Source organism: Schistocerca piceifrons, chromosome X, assembly GCF_021461385.2.
Source record: "Schistocerca piceifrons isolate TAMUIC-IGC-003096 chromosome X, iqSchPice1.1, whole genome shotgun sequence".
NCBI lineage: Eukaryota > Metazoa > Arthropoda > Insecta > Orthoptera > Acrididae > Schistocerca > Schistocerca piceifrons.
In genome coordinates, this window is record NC_060149.1 from 213136581 (window position 1) to 213163673 (window position 27093).

A 27093-nucleotide genomic window follows, 5' to 3' on the forward strand; every position below is an offset into this window, starting at 1 on the left:
ATGTGTGTGCGAGGTGTAATGTGTCCGCAGAGGGTGCCGAAGCTACAACAGCACGACCAGGCGCTGTGGTGGGACACTTTGGCCCGCATGCAGAAGCTGCTGCGCAAGGCGGCGCATGCGCTCTACAGTGCAGAGAAGATTGACAAGGATACCATGCACAACTACTTCATGTCTGGTTAGTACTGCTTGAGCCTATCATATTATTATTGGTATTGTTGTTGGAATTACCATGCAGTGACGTTTCTTAAGTTTGCTTGTAGAACGAATTAGGTAATCCAATGGCACTGTGAGGTCATGTAGTGCATTACTGTACAGCTTCACATTACTACGAGGGCAAGCTGAAAAGTTTGTGGCCAGGCACCGATATCAGTGAAATTTGGTTTTTGGTACCAAATGGTATCTAATAGTTTCCCTATTTTGAATTTAAATTTTTGTCCCTTGTATCTTTTGGATCAGTTTAGAAAGTGTTTGCGAGCTGACTGCTGTGGTTAGCTGTTGGTGAGCATGTTTCCATTGTAGTGTTTCCGCGGAACTGAAGTTTTGCTGTGGCTAAAATGAAAGTACGGCGTGCCTGTATAAAGATGCTTTTAAACTCGGGAAAACTGCTACTGAAATGCACTTAATGTTGAACCAAGCTTTTGGAAACAACGCTTCATGTCAGATCAAAAATCACGACAAGTGTAAGCGTTTCTACAAATAACGAACAAGTGAAAGACCTGACTTCAAGATCGTAGATAGACCATCCAAGACCTCTGCAATATCTTGGTAATAAGTTGTGGTGCATTGCAACTTATTCTGTGAGAAGCACTGAACACGAGAAGGATTGCTACGAAGTTTGTGACACGACTACTCCAGGGCGATCCATACATTCTTTCAAAGGTTGATGCTGGTAATGAAAGGTGGATTTATGGCTATGACTCCTAAATGAAGCAGTAATCGTTACAATCGAAGAGTCTTTCACCTAACCGAAATAAGCATTAAAAGTGAACAGTTACATAAAGTCCTTGATGATATGTCAGATGGTCAATAAAAAGTTCTGTCGTGATGTTCTAAGACGTTTAAGGGCGGGCATGAGGAAAATTCGTCCACAGAAGTAGCATAAGATTTATTTATTTATTTTATGTACACGTCAAGTTCCGTAGGGCCAAATTGAGGAGCAAATCTCCACGGTCATGGAACGTGTCAGTACATGAAATTACAACTTAAAACTAATAACAGATACGGTTCTAGGCGCTGCTACGGTCGCAGGTTCGAATCCTGCCTCGGGCATGGATGTGTGTGATGTCCTTAGGTTAGTTAGGTTTAAGTAGTTCTACGTTCTAGGGGACTGATGACCTCAGATGTTATGTCCCATAGAGCTCAGAGCCATTTGAATAACTGATAAAAATAAACGATCATGAACCTGAAAAAGTCAGTCCATAAGTTTAAGTAAACACTATCAGCAATAAATAAGAATCAGCTTAATTTTTCAAGGAACTCCTCGACAGAATAGAAGGAGTGACTCATGAAGAAACTCTTCAGTTTCGATTTGAAAGCGCCTGGATTACTGCTAAGATTTTTGAATTCGAGTGGCAGCTTATTGAAAATGGATGCAGCAGTATACTGCACACCTTTTTGCACAAAAGTTAAGGAAGTCCGATCCAAATGTAGATGACTTCTGCCGACTGTTAACCGAGTGAAAGCTGCTTATTTTTGAGAATTTGCTAGTTGATACCCACATTCATATATGCGTTACACATAGAACCTACTTGTTTTATTTTTCTTAACTTTGTACCGTACATAAACTAGCTTACCTTATTCTTCAGTGTTTCTCATTTTCCTGTTAGCAAATTTCGCAGTCAGTAGGTAAAATTATATTTCAGTCCTTTAACATCTTCTACTGTTGATAAACAGTAGTATTGTATCCTATTACTCCACAGCGACTAGTAAAGAAACAAAGACACAAAAGAAACGCAGGAACCGCGAAACTACACTCCTGGAAATGGAAGAAAGAACACATTGACACCGGTGTGTCAGACCCACTATACTTGCTCCGGACACTGCGAGAGGGCTGTACAAGCATTGATCACACGCACGGCACAGCGGACACACCAGGAACCGCGGTGTTGGCCGTCGAATGGCGCTAGCTGCGCAGCATTTGTGCACCGCCGCCGTCAGTGTCAGCCAGTTTGCCGTGGCATACGGAGCTCCATCGCAGTCTTTAACACTGGTAGCATGCCGCGACAGCGTGGACGTGAACCGTATGTGCAGTTGACGGACTTTGAGCGAGGGCGTATAGTGGGCATGCGGGAGGCCGGGTGGACGTACCGCCGAATTGCTCAACACGTGGGGCGTGAGGTCTCCACAGTACATCGATGTTGTCGCCAGTGGTCGGCGGAAGGTGCACGTGCCCGTCGACCTGGGACCGGACCGCCGCGACGCACGGATGCACGCCAAGACCGTAGGATCCTACGCAGTGCCGTAGGGGACCGCACCGCCACTTCCCAGCAAATTAGGGACACTGTTGCTCCTGGGGTATCGACGAGGACCATTCGCAACCGTCTCCATGAAGCTGGGCTACGGTCCCGCACACCGTTAGGCCGTCTTCCGCTCACGCCCCAACATCGTGCAGCCCGCCTCCAGTGGTGTCGCGACAGGCGTGAATGGAGGGACGAATGGAGACGTGTCGTCTTCAGCGATGAGAGTCGCTTCTGCCTTGGTGCCAATGATGGTCGTATGCGTGTTTGGCGCCGTGCAGGTGAGCGCCACAATCAGGACTGCATACGACTGAGGCACACAGGGCCAACACCCGGCATCATGGTGTGGGGAGCGATCTCCTACACTGGCCGTACACCACTGGTGATCGTCGAGGGGACACTGAATAGTGCACGGTACATCCAAACCGTCATCGAACCCATCGTTCTACCATTCCTAGACCGGCAAGGGAACTTGCTGTTCCAACAGGACAATGCACGTCCGCATGTATCCCGTGCCACCCAACGTGCTCTAGAAGGTGTAAGTCAACTACCCTGGCCAGCAAGATCTCCGGATCTGTCCCCCATTGAGCATGTTTGGGACTGGATGAAGCGTCGTCTCACGCGGTCTGCACGTCCAGCACGAACGCTGGTCCAACTGAGGCGCCAGGTGGAAATGGCATGGCAAGCCGTTCCACAGGACTACATCCAGCATCTCTACGATCGTCTCCATGGGAGAATAGCAGCCTGCATTGCTGCGAAAGGTGGATATACACTGTACTAGTGCCGACATTGTGCATGCTCTGTTGCCTGTGTCTATGTGCCTGTGGTTCTGTCAGTGTGATCATGTGATGTATCTGACCCCAGGAATGTGTCAGTAAAGTTTCCCCTTCCTGGGACAATGAATTCACGGTGTTCTTATTTCAATTTCCAGGAGTGTACATCTTATACAACAATAATCCACAACAGGAAAGCAATTTTCACTCTAGATGGGACGTATCAAAGGTACTGTAAGAAAAACAGGTACACCAAGGGAGGAATGAACGAGTGTAATAGTAGACTTACAAAAATAAATACGGTATCCATTAATTACCTTCTTATTAGCAATCATTAGAACCCTATCCTAATTGATCGAGTTATTACGACTAGCTCGGACAGCACTACAGAATTCCCTGTAAATGTTATCAACTTATGACACATAGTGTAAGGTGGCAGATTGAATGAATGTCAATTTCACACCTTACATGAAATATTTTATATGTCATAACAAGTAGATGAGTATGTCACTTCACATACTTCAGCGTAATGAGCAGATTGGCCTATTAAAATGTACGGCAAGTAATGCAAACGGATGACACCTGATTCGACGGTATTAGCACACCAAACCCAAATCCTACATGTCAGTTAGCTAAAGGTGAAAAAAGCTGCTGGAGGAAACGTTTTAGTTTAAGGGCAGATGTGAGTTGCGCCGTCACGGACCAAGTACAACGGAGCGCTTTTAAAAAGGGACTGGTGACCCATGGCGAAAGGGACAACGAACGCACTGGGCGATACATCGAAGAGAGCAGGTAGCGGGCCAGTGGGCACGAGATGTCCGATTGGCTGGAATAAACTCGAAAGGAGTAGAAAAGGGCGAAATTTCGACGCAGTTTAAAGGTAGGCCCTTTGTGATTGGCAGAGGTAGTTTCCACAAGATGAAAGGAACGTTCCCATTGGTCTGAAAAAGCTGTGACGTGAAACACGGAAGGGCACAGGTGGGGTACAGTTTGCTACGAAAGACACAAGACCGAAAACTTCAGGGACTCTCCTCTGACCAGCATCAAGTGTAGAACAGGGTGCATCACGCTCTGTACGACGCCAAAAGAGGAATTTTGTGTGAACACTGCGTTCACTTCGGGTGACATTCAGCGAGAAATTAGCTGAAGAGTCGTTGAGCTCCAACAGCGGAGAAACGAAACAGCCTCATAGTTAATTGTTATTGTGAGAACTGAGAGGGCATTGTAGTATACACGCTGCTCCATCTATGCACGTGTATATCGCCATATTTCCAGACTAGGGATGAGTGCATGAGCCGGCCGAAGTGGCCGTGCGGTTAAAGGCGCTGCAGTCTGGAACCGCAAGACCGCTACGGTCGCAGGTTCGAATCCTGCCTCGGGCATGGATGTTTGTGATGTCCTTAGGTTAGTTAGGTTTAACTAGTTCTAAGTTCTCGGGGACTAATGACCTCAGCAGTTGAGTCCCATAGTGCTCAGAGCCATTTTTTGATGAGTGCATGTTTTGTCGCCCAACGAGAAACATAGGACAATTTCTGCTGATAAAATCAGTAAAGATTTTGATTTGCCATTTTTATAGCATTTTCAGAGGGCGAGAGCAGTCCTGCAGCTGACAGCTCATCGCAGCTAAGGTAAATGCCGCTAGAAGAGGCGAAACTTGTTGGTTCACCAGCTTGCGTCCACTGTGAACTCGAGCAACCTTTAGTAATCATTTTCTCATCTTGTCACAAAAACTAACCCTCCTCCGTAGACTTGATTGTCATGCTAAATAGTACCGAATTTAGAACAGGAATCGGATGATTTGTTGTAATATTGGACAACTTCAACTTGTAGAGAACCTTCTATTTAAATTTGATATTGTTGTGTTGAGTGTAATTTCGGCTAAACAGGAAGTAATGCGTAATCTTGACAACTGTCCTAACATTGTCATGTCACAACCTACTTATATGCAAATTCGTGTACTTCTTTGACAATAATTCTGAAATTAAACAAATTGTGTACAGCTAAACACCAATGTGCTCTCTCCTAGAATAAGGATCCATTCCTAACCCCAGTCACTGATTCTAGAGACGCTAATGCATTCACAGGATGTTTTTGCTGATGTCTGACAAACGTGAAAAGGAGTGGAGTGTCAGAATAGTGTATGGTGTGACCAGCGCTCGCTTCTAGCAATGAACTGAAATTGTTACTACTCATTGTAGATTTGGACACCACCGTCTTTCTATTGATCGGTAGGTAGAATACCACGGCTTGTGAATTGCGACAGCCCTCTGTTAATTGTGTGAACTGTGGACAGGGATAAACTGGAGTCATTTGAACTGCGGACAGAGGATTGGCCACCCATTTAGCGTTACCCGAGAGACAGCTGAGAATGTTGGTTGATTGTGTCCCATATTCGCCACCGAAGTAACAACTAAAAGGTCAGTCAACAAATACATAACTGAAAAACATTAAATCGTCAAAAATAAGTCGTCCAGTTTATTCTTCTTCAGTTCTTTGAACAAAAACTTGAAGCTAACTCTTTTAACAAAACCGAATCGATCGAATACTTTTTTCTTCAAGTCTGACATCCGCTCCCGTAAAAATGCTTCCTTCTCAACAGTTGGCCGCTTCGCACTGTTTGCACTCCTGATTTTCACGTATGTGTCTGCTTGCACCCCAAGAAGAATCCCCGCAAGACGGCAGACAGAAGGATGGGCAGAATAAAACGAACCGTTCAGTTTAGAATGAAAAGCTTCAGAACTTTTCATGGTATGGTTGCAGGTGAGCAAGTGTTCGGTGGATATATATGTGTCGAAAACATAGTCGGTAAATTTTACTATTGCAGGAGTCTGTTTCAACACGTACTCCCCGTCTTCCCATATCCAGCCGCCAGAGGTAACTGCCATGAAATCATCAGTGAAGCACTCCATTGCCATATCTGGACTCAGTAACAAGAAGATTTTCAAGTAATATCTCTCTGGCGCGCTGCTGAACTGATCATTGCCAACTTCAGTGACTGAATCTGTTGGGTTATTTGTGGTATTGATGGGCAATGATACCACATATAGAACATGATGAGCGGAAATGTGGAACAACTACATGAGTAGTGAGTAAATAAAACTAGGTGGATGAGCAGAACGACGTGTTTCCGAACGTGAGTAAATAATTGTCCGCAGATCACATTTTCGACAGCGAGAGTCGAGGAGCGATTACTGGATTAGTCGATAAGCCGATAAATCGGCTCTGTACGCAGTTTACATGGCAACATAGTGATGTGGAACCCGGTGAACGTAGTACACACGCAACCTAGAATACCATTCGTATTTAACTTCTTTTTATGTACCCAGGCGTGGAGTCGCCCCCCTACCCCTCCCACCCATCCAATGTGCGGGGGCCCGTATAATTCGCTAACTCTTGCTACGCGGCTAACCCGGCTAACCCGGCATTGCCCCCAATACTGACTGTTACAAGTCGGCATCATTCGGAACACTTCGTGTCGCCTATTCTCTATTTCAGAGACGCTAAAGATGTGATACTGTAGTTGCTGAATTGCTTGACGAAGGGTTGTCATGTTGTGTGTGTGAGCAAACGATTAATTTCTTAATAACAGCAACTGCAATTTATTTGAATTTAAATACGTTATACAATACGTGACACTATCAAAAATGTGTACTAAATGCTTTGAATGTTATTTTTCTTCTAATCATTGTGTTGTATCACAACAATCTGGATTTAATTTCTTATTCCTTACTACAAATATGTACTGCATTCGAGGATGACTGTCTCTATAATACGCATTCACGAATCCGTGTTATTTCCGTGTCAAAATTAACACCATAGCAGCTGATCGGTTCGAGTCGCACATGCGCCTGAGTCGTCATTTCTAAAAGACAAAATAAAACATTCCCTGTCTCACATCGCCGGCCAGTGTGGCCGAGCGGCTCTAGGCGCTACAGTCTGGAACCGTGCGACCGCTCCGGTCGCAGGTTCGAATCCTGCCTCGGGCATGGATGTGTGTGATGTCCTTAGGATAGTTAGGTTTAAGTAGTTCTAAGTCTAGGGGATTGATGACCTCAGATGTTAAGTCCCATAGCGCTTAGAGCCATTTGAACCATTTTTGTCTCACATCTTCTAATTTCACAGTAGGCGTGCTACTTACCTCTTTACCCACGATGTAAGCGACCAAGTTTACTCAGCTCACGGCCGAATTCACTAACATCAATTAAAATTAGGTACATTTTAAAATATTACTGTCTCTGTGATTATTTTTGTTTGTTACTGAGCAGGAAATAAAGCTCTCAACGTTAGTTGTCGTTTTTCCATTCGTCTGTTAGTTGCTAGATGCATTTTACTTTAAAATACGGCTGAGAGCCGAGGGCCGGTTGAATACTTGATTTGGACTGCTTGCTGCTACAGTTAGACGACCACTGCTCTATGCGATTCTTTCTGCGTCAATGTTGTTGATTAACGGCTCTGAGCACTATGGGACTTAACATCTGACGTCATCAGTCCCCTAGAACTTAGAACTACTTAAACCTAACTAACCTAAGGACATCACACACGTCCATGCCCGAGGCAGGATTCGAACCTGCGACCGTAGCGGTCGCACGGTTCCAGACTGAAGCGCCTAGAACCGCTCGGTCACACATGCCGGCTGCAACTTAAAACATTACACGAGATATCACTATGTACATCTCATGGCACTCGTTCCGTTCAACAGCGAATGCAGCTGGATTGTGAACTTGTCTGTAAGCTATCTCGAATGAAATTATTTAATGACATATCCAAAGACTATTTGATTTGTAACAGCTCGTATCAGAGCATCTGATCTGAATTCTGAAATTCAAAATTATTTTATTCCCCCAATACGCTTTATTATTTCTTTGAGAGACTGTCTTTCTTGTTGGATTTGGAGAACATTATACGTCCACACAACACGGATTTGCCACGACTTAGGTAGTGAATGAGATAGTAAACTATTCCACTATTTTTCTTTAATTTTAACTCTTCCTGTACGTATTTGTAATTTATTTGGTATCATATTCGTTTAGAAACAAAGTTGTGTTGTAATTTGGAAACAACATTGTCCCACTGTTGTTATGCAGCCTGGAAGACAGGCTTTATTTGAGTAGCAACGTAGAAAATCAGTATGTGGAATGAGTTTAAATAATATCTGAAAATTCATTTATGTCATTCATATTAAAAATCAGTATTGTAAATTATCAGCTCTGTTCCACGGTCCGATGAAAATAACTTTTTTATATTGTGAAAATCATCGAGAAGTTTCCCTATTCTTCAAGAGTCGGTTTTTATTTCTATAGTATTTATGCTTTCTTCGTAAAACATTGTTCGTAATACTGTTGATTCACATTACATAAGTTTGTGAAGTCAGGCATGATTTAATTTGCATAATATGTCAAGCATGACCTCCACTCTGCAGACGAATATAAAGACGACTTTCCTAAATAACGTTTTAGAATTTACACAACTCTGATGGAAAATTCCGAGATTTTTGTGAATAATGTGTAAATACAGTGGATACCAATTTGGATAACGACTGTAATGAAGCTAAAAATTCATTATTGAATAAAAATTCCAATTATTTCACAATGTCAGTATTTTATACCATCTTGGCCCACAGAAGTTTCCACTTTGTGGAGCGTTATGGAAGAATCATGGATAAAGTGATATTTGGAACACATTGGTGAAAGGCATTTCACCCTTACAGCATTTAGATGAAGACATTTTTCTCTATTTTCAGTATGTTTATAATGCCTTAAACGACCTCAAAAGCAAATTTTAGGCAAAATAAAGTCAATCAGTGCACAAACTTGCATTAGTCTTTCAAAAACCACTTTTATATCATTACACCCAATTTTCTTAGTTGTTACATAAACCTTAATTATAAGAAACATCTAAGAACTAAGAATGGAATCTTTCGTTTTCAGTGACAGAGAGAGAAGTTATAAATGGTATCTTGAACGTTAAGAATACTAAAAATCATTGCCTGGCCTATGTGAGATATATAAATAACATAAACTTACAAAATTTGAAGAAAGCGTCATTGTTCTTAGACATTCTAAACAGAAGTTTAGACAATGAGGCCTCGAGACTTTTGGCAAATCTCAGGGACGAACGTCTGCCAAATAAAATTGAGTCTACGAACTTACAACGGTAAGTAGCTTCACAGAAAGTCTTTAGCATGATGATCATCTGGTGTAGCTTTGTGTTACTTACAGTGAATATGTTTACAGGTATACTGTCGAATGGATTGGACGTGAAGGTTTAGACACGGAAACACACGAGGAATACCTACAGCACTTTATTACGCATTTTTATAAAAATATCACAAAACTTGTGGATAGAGCAATGAGAAAAGAAGACTCAAGTGCTCAAGGACAGATCGTCACCGAAATATTACAGCACTTACATGCGTGTAATAATTCAGTGAAGGTAACATTTTAAATTATACTAGACATGTTTGATCGACTGTTTAAAGCTAAATATTTGCGTAAAATATAACTGTTAATTTATCTTTGATTGTACGCTTCTTTATTTACACGTTTTCTACATTGTTTTATAAACTGTGTGTTATAAATCTGCAAACTTAAGAAACCTACTGCGGTCTGCGGACGAAGAATGTCTCAAAGACAAATTTACAGTGCTGGAGGAAGTAGAGGGAACTATTTCGTTCTTATTATTGACATTTGTTTGGCACTACTATCCATCAATTTGTTTCTAGGGTAAGTTACATGCACAGTAGCTGTTAATGGACACTTTGCGTTGCATAGAACTCGAGAGACCATCTTGGGAAAATGTCGTCATAAATAGTAGCAAATGCCTGTTTTCATTCACGTAAAAGGTTACTACTGACTCTGGTTCACAGAAAAATTTGTACCCGTCAACATTTGCGTTAACTTTCGTTTGACAATAAACTGAGAGACCATTTTGGTTATCATTAATCGTGTAACGCGTTTAAGAAAGAGCCGAACATACGGTAGAAAAATACATTAAGCAAGTTGTTGAATATTTTTTAAGTTGTAACTTCTGTAGCAACCTGAAAACGAGCTATGGTTTTCCACACGCTTTCATCTGCTGGTCAGTTTATGACTTCACGGTGAAACGAAACTCCACTGACAACATTTCTAAGATTGCTCAGGGATATTTTCTGAGCATTGGTTGCCGCTGCGGGAACAGCTTACCATAGGTTCTACGGCTCCTCCGTTGCATTCAGTGAAACTATACACGAGATGCATAATGGCCAAGTCTTCTTCAGTAAACCTATCCATACTACTGTGTGTTACTTAACCTACAACTCACACAGCTGTCAAAACAAACCCGACGCAGGTCGGAGCAGTGCTAAATGCAAGCTCAAGGGCGAAGAGTAAAGCAGGTATCACTGTTGAATAAAATGTTCTCGGGTTTCCAACCGCGTCAATTGCTTAAAACTACACGAGCTTTCGGCAAAGCACTCCTTGGTCATTGTTAAGTGGTATGACTGCCAATGGGCTGTTGGTGCGTCCTTATATACGCTAGCTGCCGGTTGTGACGTCACTGGTGCCCGTGACATTGCCATATATGGACATGTTTTGAGTCGGCCTTGGATGTGCCCTCTTCAGTCGCGCGATCGCTGGATCCCGCGCAGCGCTGAACTGCAAGCCACCGTCTCTATTCAGGGTGTTTGCGGTAATTTTTATTTCAATAGTTTCCTTTATTAAACTGTCCCAGAAGCCGTTAGTGCGAGCCACGACAGAGGTATCGTCAAATTTTATGTGGTGACCGTTTTCTAACGCATGCTCAGCTAACGCAAATTTCTCTGGATAGCGTAGGGGATACCTCTCATGTTGTTTCCTGCGCTGTTCCACAGTGTGCACTGTTTGTCCGATGTACTTCTGGCTACACTCACAAGGTATTTCGTAGACGCCAGGTGTTCTGAGACCTACTGCGTCTTTAACTGGTTTCAGTAATTGACGGATTTTCGTTGGAGGCCTGAAGATTGATTTGATCTTGTGTCTTTTCAACAGGCGGCTTATCTTACCTGACACAGAGCCACGGAATGGCAGCAAAGCAAGTTTCTTTTCCTGCGCTTCGTCGGTGGTCTTATTCTGATATTTCCCTGATCCATCGAACGCCGACTCAAAACATGCCCATATATGGCAGTGTCACGGGCACCAGTGACGTCACAGCCGGCAGCTAGCGTATATAAGGGGGCACCAACAGCCCACTGGCAGTCATACCACTTTACAATGGCCGAGGAGTGCTTGGCCGAAAGCTCTTGTAGTTTTAAGCAATTGACGCGGTTGGAAGCCCGAGAACATTTTATTCAATGTTATCGCCGCGAGACTCTGCATTCAGGTACCACTGTTGTCAGTAACAAGTACAGTACGAGGTCTGTTCACAAAATGCCGGAACTATATCCACAAAATTTTTCTACGTCTACCTTTTACTTACTGTGCATGGTCTCCTTCGAAATACTCGCCTCCACAATTGACACACTGCGCCCAGTGCCGGTTCCACTTCCGGAAGCTGGATCGCGCGAAGCGCAGTCTGTGAATTTTCATTTATCTCATCTATCGTTGCAGGTCTTCGACCTTACTGGCCGTTACTGGCGTGCTGTGTAGTAAAAATTAGCGTTTTCGGACGAATCTTGCATCAACTTGTCCCACGGTGATGACCACATTCGTGTCCACCAGTACTGTGGTGAACGCAATCGGGCAGACCGCATTGTTGAGCGGCATAGCATACAAATTGCAAGGTGATGATTTGAGGTTGTCTATCGTGCGATCTCGTCTCCTACGCAACCCGTACAGGAACCGCTATATCAGGGAAGTTTTACCTCTAAAGGTAATTCACACATCTCACATTGCCCAGTTCGAGTCCATTGTATGTTACACGACGAGCACGTGCCCTAATCGACTGTGCCTTGTGACCTACAAAAATAATTTGAGGCGTCAGCATAGAAGCAGCTGCGCAGGACGCCGGGGCTTTTGGCACAGCATCGGTGGAGGCACTGTGCGTAGTGTTGGGTGTGTGCCTCATTAACATCATTATCCGTCAAAGAGCGGCAGCTTAGGCTGAAGAGGGGCAGGCATGATGACGTACTGGAAATAACAGGAGAAGAAACCACAGAAAAGCGCCAACTAAACTGTTGGCGGAATGACACCTGGCAAAGAGAATGGGGTACAACTGATTAAGAATGTCGCGTCTACTCCTTGTTCCCCAGTATCTGGTAATGGATGAGGCTAAAGCATGTCGATCCAACGCGCGCCATGGTTCATTCTCTCATCGACCATGTCCCGAACGCAGCATATACAGGGTGTTACAAAAAGGTACGGCCAAACTTTCAGGAAACATTCCTCACACACAAAGAAAGAAAATATGTTATGCGGACATGTGTCCGGAAACGCTTACTTTCCATGTTAGAGCTCATTTTATTACTTCTCTTCAAATCACATTAATCATGGAATGGAAACACACAGCAACAGAACGCACCAGCGTGACTTCAAACACTTTGTTACAGGAAATGTTCAAAACGTCCTCCGTTAGAGAGGATACATGCATCCACCCTCCGTCGCATGGAATCCCTGATGCGCTGATGCAGCCCTGGAGAATGGCGTATTGTATCACAGCCGTCCACAATACGAGCACGAAGATTCTCTACATTTGGTACCGAGGTTGCGTAGACAAGAGCTTTCAAATGCCCCCATAAATGAAAGTCAAGAGGGTTGAGGTCAGGAGAGCGTGGAGGCCACGGAATTGGTTCGCGTCTACCAATCCATCGGTCACCGAATCTGTTCTTGAGAAGCGTACGAACACTTCGACTGAAATGTGCAGGAGCTCCATCGTGCATGAACCACATGTGTGTCGTACTTGTAAAGGCACATGTTCTAGCAGCACAGGTAGAGTATCCCGTATGAAATCATGATAACGTGCTCCATTGAGCGTAGGTGGAAGAACATGGGGCCCAATCAAGACATCATCAACAATGCCTGCCCAAACGTTCACAGAAAATCTGTGCTGATGACGTGATTGCACAATTGCGTGCGGATTCTTGTCAGCCCACACATGTTGATTGTGAAAATTTACAATTTGATCACGTTGGAATGAAGCCTCATCCGTAAAGAGGACATTTGCACTGAAATGAGGATTGACACATTGTTGGATGAACCATTCACAGAAGTGTACCCGTGGAGGCCAATCAGTTGCTGATAGTGCCTGCACACGCTGTACGTGGCACGGAAACAACTGGTTCTCCTGTAGCACTCTCCATACAGTGACGTGGTCCAAGTTACCTTGTACAGCAGCAACTTCTCTGACGCTGACATTAGGGTTATCGTCAACTGCACGAAGAATTGCCTCGTCCATTGCAGGTGTCCTCGTCGTTCTAGGTCTTCCGCAGTCAAGAGTCATAGGCTGGAATGTTCCGTGTTCTCTAAGACGCCGATCAATTGCTTCGAACGTCTTCCTGTCGTGACACCTTCGTTCTGGAAATCTGTCTCGATACAAATGTACTGCGCCACGTTTATTGCCCCGTGCTAATCAATACATCAAATGGGCATCTGCCAACTCCGCATCTGTAAACATTGGACTGACTGCAAAACCACGTTTGTGATGAACACTAACCTGTTGATGCTACGTACTGATGTGCTTCATGCTAGTACTGTAGAGCAATGAGTCGCATGTCAACACAAGCACCGAAGTCAAAATTACCTTCCTTCAACTGGGCCAACTGGCGGTGAATCGAGGAAGTACAATACATACCGACGAAACTAAAATGAGCTCTAACATGGAAATTAAGCGTTTCCGGACACATGTCCACATAACATCTTTTCTTTATTTGTGTGTGAGGAATGTTTCCTGAAAGTTTGGCCGTACCTTTTTGTAACACCCTGTATACACCGTGTTGGTCTAAGCTAGAAAGACAAAAAAAAAAAAAAAAAATGGTTCAAATGGCTCTGAGCACTATGGGACTTAACTTCTGAGGTCATCAGTCCCCTAGAACTTAGAACTACTTAAACCTAACTAACCTAAGGACATCACACACAGCCATGCCCGAGGCAGGATTCCAACCTGCGACCGTACCAGTCGCGCGGTTCCAGACTGTAGCCCCTAGAACCATTCGGCCACCCCGCCCAGCCTTGACAGACACTTGCACACGTGGAAAACATGGATCGCCTGAACATGTAACAGTATATTGCAACACACACAAATAAGACCAAGAACAGAGTATGACGACATCGGACAAATAAAACGACAACCGGATAATTTTTCTGTGCTGAACAATATATTTGATGAAGTATTACGAACCTTATGCGAAGCATACAGACAAGAATGTCCATACGCAAGAATTACAGTGCACACACAAGAAAGATGACAATAGAACACATGGAATGACACAGACAGAAACACAGACGCAGACTCAGGCACTAAAACCAACACAGACAATGATATGCATATACAGGTCTAGATATAAGACAATACTAAGATTTATAGATTTAGAGCAATCATTACCGTATCTACAAAGCAGCCACCTGTATAACACCTGCCTAACGTAAATGGAGAAAGGTAAATAAATTCTGTTAAACATACAACACAAACATCACGCACACACACACACACACACACACACACACACACACACAAACACGACATATAGAGCTAAGTCTAGTTACAGTTACACGAACACTGGAATAGCAGCGTCCTATATAAGGTACTCAAACCTTGTAACAAGTAGCAGTAATTAATAGGTAATAGAAATACATGCTCATGTAAACACACGTTATTTTACGCAAGTAAACACAGAAGGTACAAATACGGTATGCTACCTCGGCTGAGACAGGCTCGATGTTCTACTGAGCCCTCATACCCGAAATAGATTGGTGTTGGGACTTCTAGTTTCTGTCTACAAATTTACCCGTCATCTTTTATTCCCTTCTTAAACGGAAGAATATTTTTATTTCTCTTTCCCAACTTTTATATTATTTTATTAATAATCTGTCTATATTATATGTGAGCACTTAGCTCCACGCTGTACATTGTTGTTGTTGTTGTGGTCTTCAGTCCTGAGACTGGTTTGATACAGCTCTCCATGCTACTCTATCCTGTGCAAGCTTCTTGATCTCCCAGTACTTACTGCAACCTACATCCTTCTGAATCTGCTTAGTGTATTCATCTCTTGGTCTCCCTCTACGATTTTTACCCTCATCGCTGCCCTCCAAAGCTAAATTTCTGATCCCTTGATGCATCAGAACATGTCCTACCAACCGGTCCCTTCTTCTTGTCAAGTTGTGCCACAAACTCCTTTTTTCCTCAATTCTATTCAATAGTTATTTGATCTACCCATTAGTTATGTGATCTACCCATCTAATCTTCAGCATTCTTCTGTAGCACCACATTTCGAAAGCTTCTATTCTCTTCTTGTCCAAACTATTTATCATCCATGTTTCACTTCCATACATGGCTACACTCCATACAAATACTTTCAGAAACGACTTCCTGACACTTAAATCTATACTCGATGTTAACAAATTTCTCTTCATCGGAAATGCTTTCCTTGCCATTGCCAGGCTACACTTTATATCCTCTCTACTTCGGCCATCATCAGTTATTTTGCTCTCCAAATAGCAAAACTCCTTTACTACTTTAAGTGTCTCATTTCCTAATCTAATTCCCTCAGCATCACCTGACTTAATTCGACTACATTCCATTATCCTCGTTTTGCTTTTGTTGATGTTCATCTTATATCCTCCTTTCAAGACACTGTCCATTCCGTTCAACTGCTCTTCCAAGTCCTTTGCTGTCTCTGACAGAATTACAATGTCATTGGCGAGCCTCAAAGCTTTTATTTCTTCTCCATGGATTTTAATACCTACTCCGAATTTTTCTTCTGTTTCTTTTACTGCTTGCTCAATATACAGATTGAATAACATCGGGGAGAGGCTACAACTCTGTCTCACTCCCTTCCCAACCGCAGCTTCCCTTTCGTGTCCCTCGACTCTTATAACTGCCATCTGGTTTCTGTACAAATTGTAAATAGCCTTTCGCTCTCTGTATTTTACCTCTGCCATCTTTAGAATTTGAAAGAGAGCGTTCCAGTCAACATTGTCAAAAGCTTTCTCTAAGTCTACAAATGCTAGAAACGTAGGTTTGCCTTTCCTTAGAAGATAGATTAAGATAAGTCGTAGGGTCAGTATTGCCTCATGTTTTCCAACATTTCTACGGAATCCAAACTGATCTTCCCCGAGGTCGGCTTCTACCAGTTTTTCCATTCGTCTGTAAAGAATTCGGGTTAGTATTTTGCAGCTGTGACTTATTAAACTGATAGTTCGGTAATTTTCACATCTGTCAACACCTGCTTTCTTTGGGATTGGAATTATTATATTCTTCTTGAAGACTGAGGGGCCTTCGCTTGTCTCATGCATCTTGCTCACCAGATGGTAGAGTTTTGTCAGGACTGGCTCTCCCAAGGCCGTCAGTAGTTCCAATGGAATGTTGTCTACTCCCGGGGCTTTGTTTCGACTCAGGTCTTTCAGTGCTCTGTCAAACTCGTCACTCAGTATCGTATCTCCGATTTCATCTTCATCTACATCCTCTTCCATTTCCATAATATTGTCCTCAAGTACACCGCCCTTGTATGGACCCTCTATATACTCCTTCCACCTGTCTGCTTTCCCTTCTTTGCTTAGAACTGGGTTTCCATCTGAGCTCTTGATATTCATACAAGTGGCTCTCTTTTCTACAAAGGTCTCTTTAATTTTCCTGTAGGCAGTATCTATCTTACCTCTAGTGAGATAAGCCTCTACACCCTTACATTTGTACTCTAGCCATCTGTGGGGCGGCGGGTAGGAAATTTACTGTTGTTAAATGTTTGAATGTTGAAACACTTCCCGGCCGATGCACCATATGTGGGGCGGTGGGTGGCAAATACGTCAATTTTATGTTGTTTATATAAATGTTAGGTTTGTAGAATGTAAAACCAGTTCCTATTATTTAGAATGTTATTTATGCTGTCTTTCGCCGTTCTCAACACTGGCTCTCTAACTACAATATTGGCAACCAGAAAGTGATTAGCAAAACGTGAAGCCTGTAATTAGTATTCCTAGTGCCCACTTCATCTGAGAATACACTTATAGTTACAGCTTATAGCTCTGATGAATTAGGAGATTGTCTGGGATTTATAATCAAAAACGGTCGTGAAAAAACTTTCTGTATTCTGAAAGTCACAGATCACAAAAGAATCCACACAATCTAACAGAACAGTTCAGAGTCTAATGCGCTGATGCAACTATAAATGTCCAAATTAAATATTTAAATGAATGCTCGCCATAATTTGATGATTAGGTTCATCAAACGCCACGCTAAATAATGGTAGAATGTTTGTCCCGCGGCGGCACGTGAAAATACGACAATACGCAAACTGAAGATTGATAATTAAAGTCATCCCAGAATTAACACTTCACTCGCAAATGATTTCATGGTTACGCGTATCTCGAGTAACTTAATACGCCATCCGAGGCTGTTTGTAGCAATGATACCCACGCGACGTGACTCCCGACACAGATGGCGTGCTATTCAGCGTCTGGAGAGAACTGGGGCCTTGCTTCCTCGCGCAGCGTTCTTATATACACTCCTGGAAATTGAAATAAGAACACCGTGAATTCATTGTCCCAGGAAGGGGAAACTTTATTGACACATTCCTGGGGTCAGATACATCACATGATCACACTGACAGAACCACAGGCACATAGACACAGGCAACAGAGCATGCACAATGTCGGCACTAGTACAGTGTATATCCACCTTTCGCAGCAATGCAGGCTGCTATTCTCCCATGGAGACGATCGTAGAGATGCTGGATGTAGTCCTGTGGAACGGCTTGCCATGCCATTTCCACCTGGCGCCTCAGTTGGACCAGCGTTCGTGCTGGACGTGCAGACCGCGTGAGACGACGCTTCATCCAGTCCCAAACATGCTCAATGGGGGACAGATCCGGAGGTCTTGCTGGCCAGGGTAGTTGACTTACACCTTCTAGAGCACGTTGGGTGGCACGGGATACATGAGGACGTGCATTGTCCTGTTGGAACAGCAAGTTCCCTTGCCGGTCTAGGAATGGTAGAACGATGGGTTCGATTACGGTTTGGATGTACCGTGCACTATTCAGTGTCCCCTCGACGATCACCAGTGGTGTACGGCCAGTGTAGGAGATCGCTCCCCACACCATGATGCCAGGTGTTGGCCCTGTGTGCCTCGGTCGTATGCAGTCCTGATTGTGGCGCTCACCTGCACGGCGCCAAACACGCATACGACCATCATTGGCACCAAGGCAGAAGCGACTCTCATCGCTGAAGACGACACGTCTCCATTCGTCCCTCCATTCACGCCTGTCGCGACACCACTGGAGGCGGGCTGCACGATGTTGGGGCGTGAGCGGAAGACGGCCTAACGGTGTGCGGGACAGTAGCCCAGCTTCATGGAGACGGTTGCGAATGGTCCTCGCCGATACCCCAGGAGCAACAGTGTCCCTAATTTGCTGGGAAGTGGCGGTGCGGTCCCCTAGGGCACTGCGTAGGATCCTACGGTCTTGGCTTGCATCCGTGCGTCGCTGCGGTCCGGTCCCAGGTCGACGGGCACGTGCACCTTCCGCCGACCACTGGCGACAACATCGATGTACTGTGGAGACCTCACGCCCCACGTGTTGAGCAATTCGGCGGTACGTCCACCCGGCCTCCCGCATGCACACTATACGCCCTCGCTCAAAGTCCGTCAACTGCACATGCGGTTCACGTCCACGCTGTCGCGGCATGCTACCAGTATTAAAGACTGCGATGGAGCTCCGTATGCCACGGCAAACTGGCTGACACTGACGGCGGCGGTGCACAAATGCTGCGCAGTTAGCGCCATTCGACGGCCAACACCGCGGTTCCTGGTGTGTCCGCTGTGCCGTGCGTGTGATCATTGCTTGTACAGCCCTCTCGCAGTGTCCGGAGCAAGTATGGTGGGTCTGACACACCGGTGTCAATGTGTTCTTTTTTCCATTTCCAGGAGTGTATTTCGGCCCTTAGTCTGTCATCCTCTGTTTCAGTACCATTTTGGTCACAGAGTGTCTGGACATTTTGTTTTGATCCACCTACCGCTTTGACATAAGACCAAAATTTCTTAGGATTTTCTGCCAAGTCAGTACATAGAACTTTACTTTCGAGATCGGAAGTGTTGGTCAGCCAGGCCATGCACCATTGATCTAAACAGGTGACAGTCAGAGGGAGCAATGTCTGGAGAATACGGTGGGTGGGTAGGACTTCCCATTTTAACGTTTGCAAGTACGTTTTGACCTCTTTTGCAACGTGGTGTCGAGCGTTATCGTGCTGCAAAATCACTTTATCGTGCCTCTCTCTGTATTGCGACCGCTTGTCTTTTAATGATATGCTCAAACGCATTAATTGCGTTCGATAACGAGCACCTGTGATTGTTTCACTTGGTTTTAACACCTCATAGTACACGACGCCGAGCTGGTCCCACCAAATGCAGAGCCTGATCTTGGAGCGGTGAATATTCGGTTTGGTCGTCGAAGTTTTTTGCCTTTAGGGTTATCGTAACGCTCCCATTTTTCGTCCCCGGTCGCAATGCGATGCAGAAATCCCTTCCGTTTTTGCCTCTGAAGCAACTGTTCACAAACACACAAACGCCGTTCAACGTCTCTTGGTTTCAGCTCACACGGGACCTAAGTTCCTTCTTTCTGAATCATGTCCATAGCCTTGAGACGTTTTGAAATGGCTCGCTGTGTCATTCTTACTAATCGTGCCAATTCTTCTCCAGTTTGATGCGAGTCTTCACTCAGCAATGTTTCAAATTCTGCATCATCGAAAACGTTCTCCCTTTCACCACTATGCAGGTCTACGACGTTAAAACCACCTTTCTTGAAGCGTTGAAACCACTCATGACACGTTCTTTCACTAATAGCGTCCTTACCCTACGTACTTGAGAGCATTCGATGAGACTCAGCCACTGTTTTCTTCGTACTGAAACAAAAAAGTAACACCTCCCGCAAATGACGAGAATTAGGCTCGTAAACTGACATTTTCAATCAAGAACAACTTTATGATGCAGACACAAATCGACTAATGTTTGAATGTGGTTATGTTGACCGAGGTCCAAGCTAACTGCCTGACGTCTGCGATTTGTTTCTTTCGACCGCTACTTACCGTTTTCACTACCTATCGGCAAACGCCGGAAGCAAAGTTGTACACCTTGTATGTTGAGTCGTACATTTGTAGAGTCACTTACCAACAAGACATTAGACATGCTCCAGGCGAGAGTCGGACCAGAGAGCTCTTTACGCTGCACAAGACAATTTTCACCCGTACGTATGACATTCGAAATGAAGACTATAAAATAAAAAAAACTTAAAGATAACCAGTTTTCGCGTTAGAGGAAGTACTTATAACGAACCTGCAGCAGAATAAAAATACTGAGCAGTCCATATACAGGGTGGCGCACGAAATGTGTTACCATTTTGTTTTTGAATATAAACTTTATTGTCAATACAATCTGAAAGTAATATATACTACAATGAAGAGCCGTCCATGGAGATTTGATCCAACTCAGCACATGCTCAATATGTCCACCATTTCGTTTCCTAACTTCCTTCAAACGAACACTGAAGTTAGTGATTACCCTATGGCACATGTCTTCCGTAATTTCACTGCAAACTTGAAGAATAAGTCTTCTGAGCTCCATTAAATCACGTGGACGTTTCGGGAAAATTTTTTCCTTTAGGTACCCTCAAAGAAAAAAGTCACATAGATTGAGGTCTGGACTATTGGGGGGCCAATTTTGTCCGTCATTGAAGCGACCTGGAAACCTGAGTGAAATGATCCGCATGTCCAAACGCTCGTGTAAAAACTCCAACACAGCGTTTGCAAATGTGGCTTTGCTCCATCTTGCATGAACCACTGCGTGTTGAAGGGCAAGGCAGTAGCAAGAAGCTGTAGAATGAAGCTATTGCGAAGCATGCTCAAATAACGCTCGCTGTTCACAGCTTCTTCAAAGAAAAATGGTCCAATAAGTCCGTGACTGGAAATTGCTGCCCACACTGTAATCCTCGGAGCATAATGTTGTCGTTCATGAAGCACTTGTGGGTTTTCAGTGGCCCAAAAGCGTACATTTTGTTTGTTAACCACACCGTCTAAATGAAAATGCGCCTCGTCTGAAAACCAAACGTTGTTGAGAGTTTCTTCCCTCCTCTCCGCCCACTGAGCAAACAGTAGTCTCTGCTGCTTGTGTTCTTCAGTGAGCTTCTGTGTACAGGTCATCTTGTATGGGTACATATGGAGGTCACTTTTAAGAATGCGTTGAACGGAGCGTCTGGATATTCCCAGTTGCACTGCTGCCTTTCTACACGATTTCCTGGGACTTCTCTGTACAGCAACTCGTACCGCTTCAATATTCTCCGGTTAACAAACAGGCTTAGGCCGAGGTCGCTTCGCTTCCGATACTGTTCCTTCCTGTACAAATTTATCGTACAACCCGTGGATGATCTTCTTGCAAGGGACCCATCGTGTGTTAAACTGTTGTCGAAAACGACTCTAAGTCACAACAAGGCTTTTCGTTTCATGAAGAAGTAACACAATTGCCGATTGTTGCTGTGTCGTCAGTCTTCCATTGTCAGCCATTGCTGCTTACTAGTCTCCTAGCGGCAGTATCGTGAATTACACGTCATTTCGTAACTCATTTGTTTTCCCAAGCTCTGCTGGTACTGCTGTAGAGATGCCAGCGGGATATCTAATGTGCGTCGTAAATTGTGAAAGAAACAATTGGTAACACATTTCGTGCGCCACCCTGTACATTGTATACTGTATTTTCAGGTGTTTTATGGGAGAGAAGATGACCTGGAGCGTATCCAGATGTACATGACTGGGGATTCGGAGAAGCCACTGGTACTGTACGGAGAAGGAGGCTGTGGCAAGACGTCTCTGCTGGCGAAGGCGGCCAGCCTCACATCTACGGAGTGGTTCCGCGGCCGCAAGCCCATCAGCGTCATCCGCTTCCTGGGCACCACCCCCGACAGCAGCGCACTCACGCCCACGCTCATCTCCATATGTCAGCAGGCAAGTTTCAAACAGCTGGTCACATTTTGAAAATCAAAATGACCACATTTTCTTTAACTCAGAAATGGGTGAGTGTTTTGAGTTCACTCCATAGACCATCAGATTCATCAATATGGTATAAGCTGCCTAAACGATGATCTTTACTTATGAGGTTTGTTTTCGAATAAAAGATTGCTACTTGCAATCGGCTGAGCCGCTGCAGCTGGCGCTAACTCGAAGTAATTAACACAGTTTTAGCCATCTTAACGCACTGCCTGATCAAAAAAGTGAAATACCTAGAAGACATGGTCGGATGTCAATCTTAACCTATTAGCACCGATTGTCCTCGATTGGGGACAGTCCATTTTTCCGTCATTGTTACAAAGTATGCTACTACGAACCAACAATGGGCTTTTGTTGTTGTAAAGTAACCTCTCTATCAGCAATGGCTACTATAGTTTGCTACAGTTATTCAACTGAAGACTATTAAGAGGAGAGGAGCGTTTTTGCAGAGACTGCTGGTTATTTCTATTTTTATTTTTGTGACTGCATCTAAGATAAGGATCACTTGTCATTTTCTGCTGCAGCGTAACTTAATACTGTAATATTGTTTGGTACTTATGAAGGCGAAAACAGTTTATTACGTTTTCTGTCCCAGTGCATGAAAACCTGCTGTCCTCGTTTGAGGACACTGGGCATTTCCGCGGTAGGCAATTTTTTTTTTTTATTTTATTTATTTTTTTTTTTTACAGATTTCTTTGCCATGGCTCACCATGTTTTTAAAACTATTTAAGATGCAGTAGAATACTTATTTTCTGAACAAACAGAAACAGACATAGTAGTTCTACCTCCAGATGTTGATGAGCAGATCAGTGAGGAAAATATTGAGTATGACTTGTTAGGAAATGCGTATGTAGGCGATATTGCAGGTATTACTGAAATATTGCATGAGAGAGACAACGAAGACATTCCACATGTTTCTTCTAAAGATTCCGGTAATTGGAATGATGTGACCAGGTTCCGACATATTCATTTCCTGACTTAGGGAAGAAAGCTTCTAGTATGTCGGATGAACTGAAAGAACTCCCATACAGGTTTATGAAGAACTCTTTTCACAAGAAAAGCATTATTGTAGAGGAAACTGAAAAATACGCTAGGGAATGTAAAAATAAAATAAATCTTTCAGTTTAACCTGATGAAATCTGTGTAATTGTTGGGTTCTTGATCTTTACTGGCTATCATAAATTGTCCGATGAAAGAGATTATTGGTCAGAAGATGATGATCTAGGTGTTTAAATAGTGAATGGTACGATGAGTCGTAACAGGTATCTTGAGCTCAAATCTGTAATATATTTCAACGATAACATAAGGCCAATGAAAACAAGAGAGGCAAATCTTTCAGAATAAAACTATTAGCAGAGGCTCCGGTAAAAAAATTATCAAAAATGGGGAGTCTTTCAGGATAATTTGGCAGTTGATGAAATGATTATGATACTATGGACATCACCCTATGAAGCAATTTATGAGACTGAAGCTCATACGCTTTGGATGTAAACTTTGAGCCATATGTGGTACTGATGGCCACTGTTAAAATTACTTACTCTATTGTGGGAACGATCAGAATGACGACAACGCAAATCTACCACTGGGTTCCAAAACAGTTTTGGAAATGTTGTCCATTATTAATGAGCCGAACAGTTACAAAGTGTTTTTGGCATTTGCTTTACTAGTCATGACCTGCTCGTCCAACTGAAGGAACTGGAATTCCATTCAAGTGGAACTATAAGAGAAAGCAGAATAAGAAGTGCACCAATCACCAGATAAAATTGTGAAAAAGAAAGAAAGGGGATATTTTGAATTCATATTTGACAGAGAGGAGGCAGTTTTGATTACAAAATGGGATGACAAGAAATGTGTTACACTAGCAACTAATTTCGACAGTGTGCTTCCTATCGTCAAAGTCCAACGTTGGAATTGATCCCAAAAAGAAAAGGCTAGTATTCCATAACCACATGCATTGAATATGTACAAGAATTTCATGGAAGGCGTCGGTCTTCACGACTGGCTAACAAAGAAACATACCATTGCAGTGCATGGTTAAAAGTGGTAATGGTGCCTATTTGCGAGGATGGTAAATATGACTGTTGTGAATTTATGTTTGGCTTTGAAGAGATGCAATGAAGGAACTTCTGTTTCAGTGAAAGAATTCAGAAGACAGACTGCGAGAACATACCAGAAAAAAGGCCTTGAAATCAGATCAGACGAGGGAAGACCAACAAAACTCCTCTCACCTTCCAGGAGTAATGTACCAGGTATATGGTATGACCAGAAGCTGCACGTTATCTAGAAGTGTGAAAAGCAAAGAGGATGCCAGTATGAGAACTGCAAAGGAAAGCCGAGAACATATTGTGCGAAGTGTAATGTTACTCTCTGTATGGAATGCTTTCCCAAATAACATATCAGGCCTTAACGAAATTTCACTTTTGTAGAAATTTTAAGTTAAAACTCTTGCAGATATTACTTATTGTAAAATAAATAGTAATAGTCTTAAAATGTTATTTTGGGTTTATTATTAACAATTTCTTTATGACTTATTTTTCGTGGTAAGCAGTGTAATGACAAAACAACTGCCAAGCACCCAGCGTCCTCAAATGAGAACGGCCAAAAATTTCACGTTTAGGCAACAAGTGAAGCAAATTTCTTCATATTTCCATAAATTGTGTTGGCAGGACGTAGTTTTCCAAAAATACAAAATATTTGTTAACTAAAACTAAATTGGGCGATGATGGTTAATGTCATACATTACACGCCATCAGCAGGTACGTAAGTGATCAGAGTTGCAGTAATCTCTGTGACAGGCAGAACTGCCACCAGAGTGCATTAATGTTATTCATGTTTAAAGTTGTTTCTAGGCCTGCTAGGGTATATAAAGGGGCATGAATTACGTCAAATGTTAAGTGATCACTGTGAAGACACGGAGATGCCACGTATTCATGTGAGACACTGATACCAGCACCTGACACAATTTGGAATGACTTCATTTTGGGTTCCAATTTGGTCGACTGGTTGACTCATGCAATATCCAGATTTGTGGGGCATTTGGACGTTACAGTGGCCCGATGTTGGATTGCATAGGAATGTGTGGGCAGGCATACCCACCATCCAAGTTAGGGTCGACAACGTGTGAACGCCACAAGGGAGTATAGACGAGTTGTGCACCAAGCACATCATAACTGCTTGACATCCGCGCCTGAGAGTCGAGAACAAGGAGTGGACTCCCTACAACATTATGTGTCATGCCGCACCATCAGTCAGAGACTAACAGTAGCCAAACTATACAATTACCGCCCCATTGTGTAGGCTGCCGTTAACACCAAAACATAGACAGCTTCTAATAAAACATTCTCAGGTTTCATGCCGCGTCAAGTGAATTACTGCCCACGAGCTTCTGGCTGAGAACTCCTCTACCATTGTCAAGTGGATGACTGTCATGTGTTTTTTTTTTCTTTATTGTGATTTCATTTCCCTGCGCCATATGGGCAGGGGTGGGCTGTCTGCGGCACAATCCGCCACTCTTCAGCCGAGTGACATAACAACTTAAAATAAGAATAAAGTGTTACATACATAAGGCGAGAAAGGGGAACTTAAAACAGAATAATGGGAGAAAATGGAAGTAAAAAATAGACTAACACGGAGACCTTCATGGAGGACAGTTAAAAGTCACCAGAAAGTTAAAAAAAAAACACAGTTGCGAGTCTTCAAAACTCAGAGAAGACACTGAATGGACACGCACACGTTAAAAGTCGGCCACAGTAGTAAAAGCACTCTGGAACAACACACTTAAAACCCACTTGGAGCACACACGACGAATTATAAAACTGCCAGGTGGGACGTGCCGAGGGAAAGGGCAGAGAGCATGGGGCAGCAGGGGAAGTGGCGGGATGAAGAGAGGAGGGGCATCAGTGGGTTCATGAAGAGGCAGGAGACACGTCGGGTGGGAGAGGAAGAGGGAAGACGGGGCAGGAGGGAGCGCAGAGACACTGAAAGGAGGCACAAGAGATGGAGGGGGAGTAGGAGGGGAAGCCGCTCAGGAGGAGGGAGGGGGAGGAGGGTCGTGTAGTTGTCATTGCCGTGCTTATATAGCCGCGCCGTCGCTCGTGACGTCACTGGTGCTCGGTCCTGCTTCATGTATGGTAATGTTTTGGCCGCGCGACCCCCGGGCCTGCTTCAACTCCCTCAACTACGGATCCCACGCCATACTCAGCTGCAATCCACCGTCTCTACTGAAGGTGTTGTCAGAAATTCTAATCTCTATGGCTTCGTTTATCACGCTATTCCAGAAGCCATTAGTCCGTTTAATAATAGACGTCTCATCGAATGCAATTCGGTGTCCGTTTTCCAGATCATGTTCTGCTACAGCTGACTTTTCGGGATAGCGCAGATGGCAACATCTTTCATGTTCTATGCGGCTCTGTTCAATAGTGCGAACAGTCCGGTCGATATAGAGCTGCCCACATCCACACGGTATCTTGTAAATTCCTGGCGTTCTGAGGCCTACATCGTCTTTCACAGATTTCATTAGTTGCCGGATCTTTGCCGGAGGCCTGAAGATTGTGTCTATTTTAGGCCTCCTCAGGAGCCGAATAATCTTCTCTGTTGTCGAACCACAAAACGGTAAGAATGCAACCTGCTTGGTGTCTTCTTCAGAGGTCTCCTTCCTTTGAGGCTTGGATGACACTGCTTGTGAGATCTGTTTGTTGTTGTAACCGTTTTCCTTAAAAACTTTGTGTAAGTGGCTCAGTT

The 27093-nt window shown here is 43.8% G+C and overlaps 1 protein-coding gene across 1 annotated transcript in view; it reads left to right on the forward strand.

Annotated features, from left to right (window-relative positions):
• The window catches only part of LOC124722253 (NACHT and WD repeat domain-containing protein 2), a 312786-nt gene that overhangs the window by 54151 nt on the left and 231542 nt on the right, over positions 1-27093 (forward strand). Inside the window, exons 5-8 of the mRNA XM_047247442.1 lie at positions 31-175; positions 9157-9382; positions 9463-9661; positions 22069-22311. Of these exons, the coding sequence (XP_047103398.1) occupies positions 31-175; positions 9157-9382; positions 9463-9661; positions 22069-22311 (813 nt within the window). The remainder of the gene's footprint in view (positions 1-30; positions 176-9156; positions 9383-9462; positions 9662-22068; positions 22312-27093) is intronic.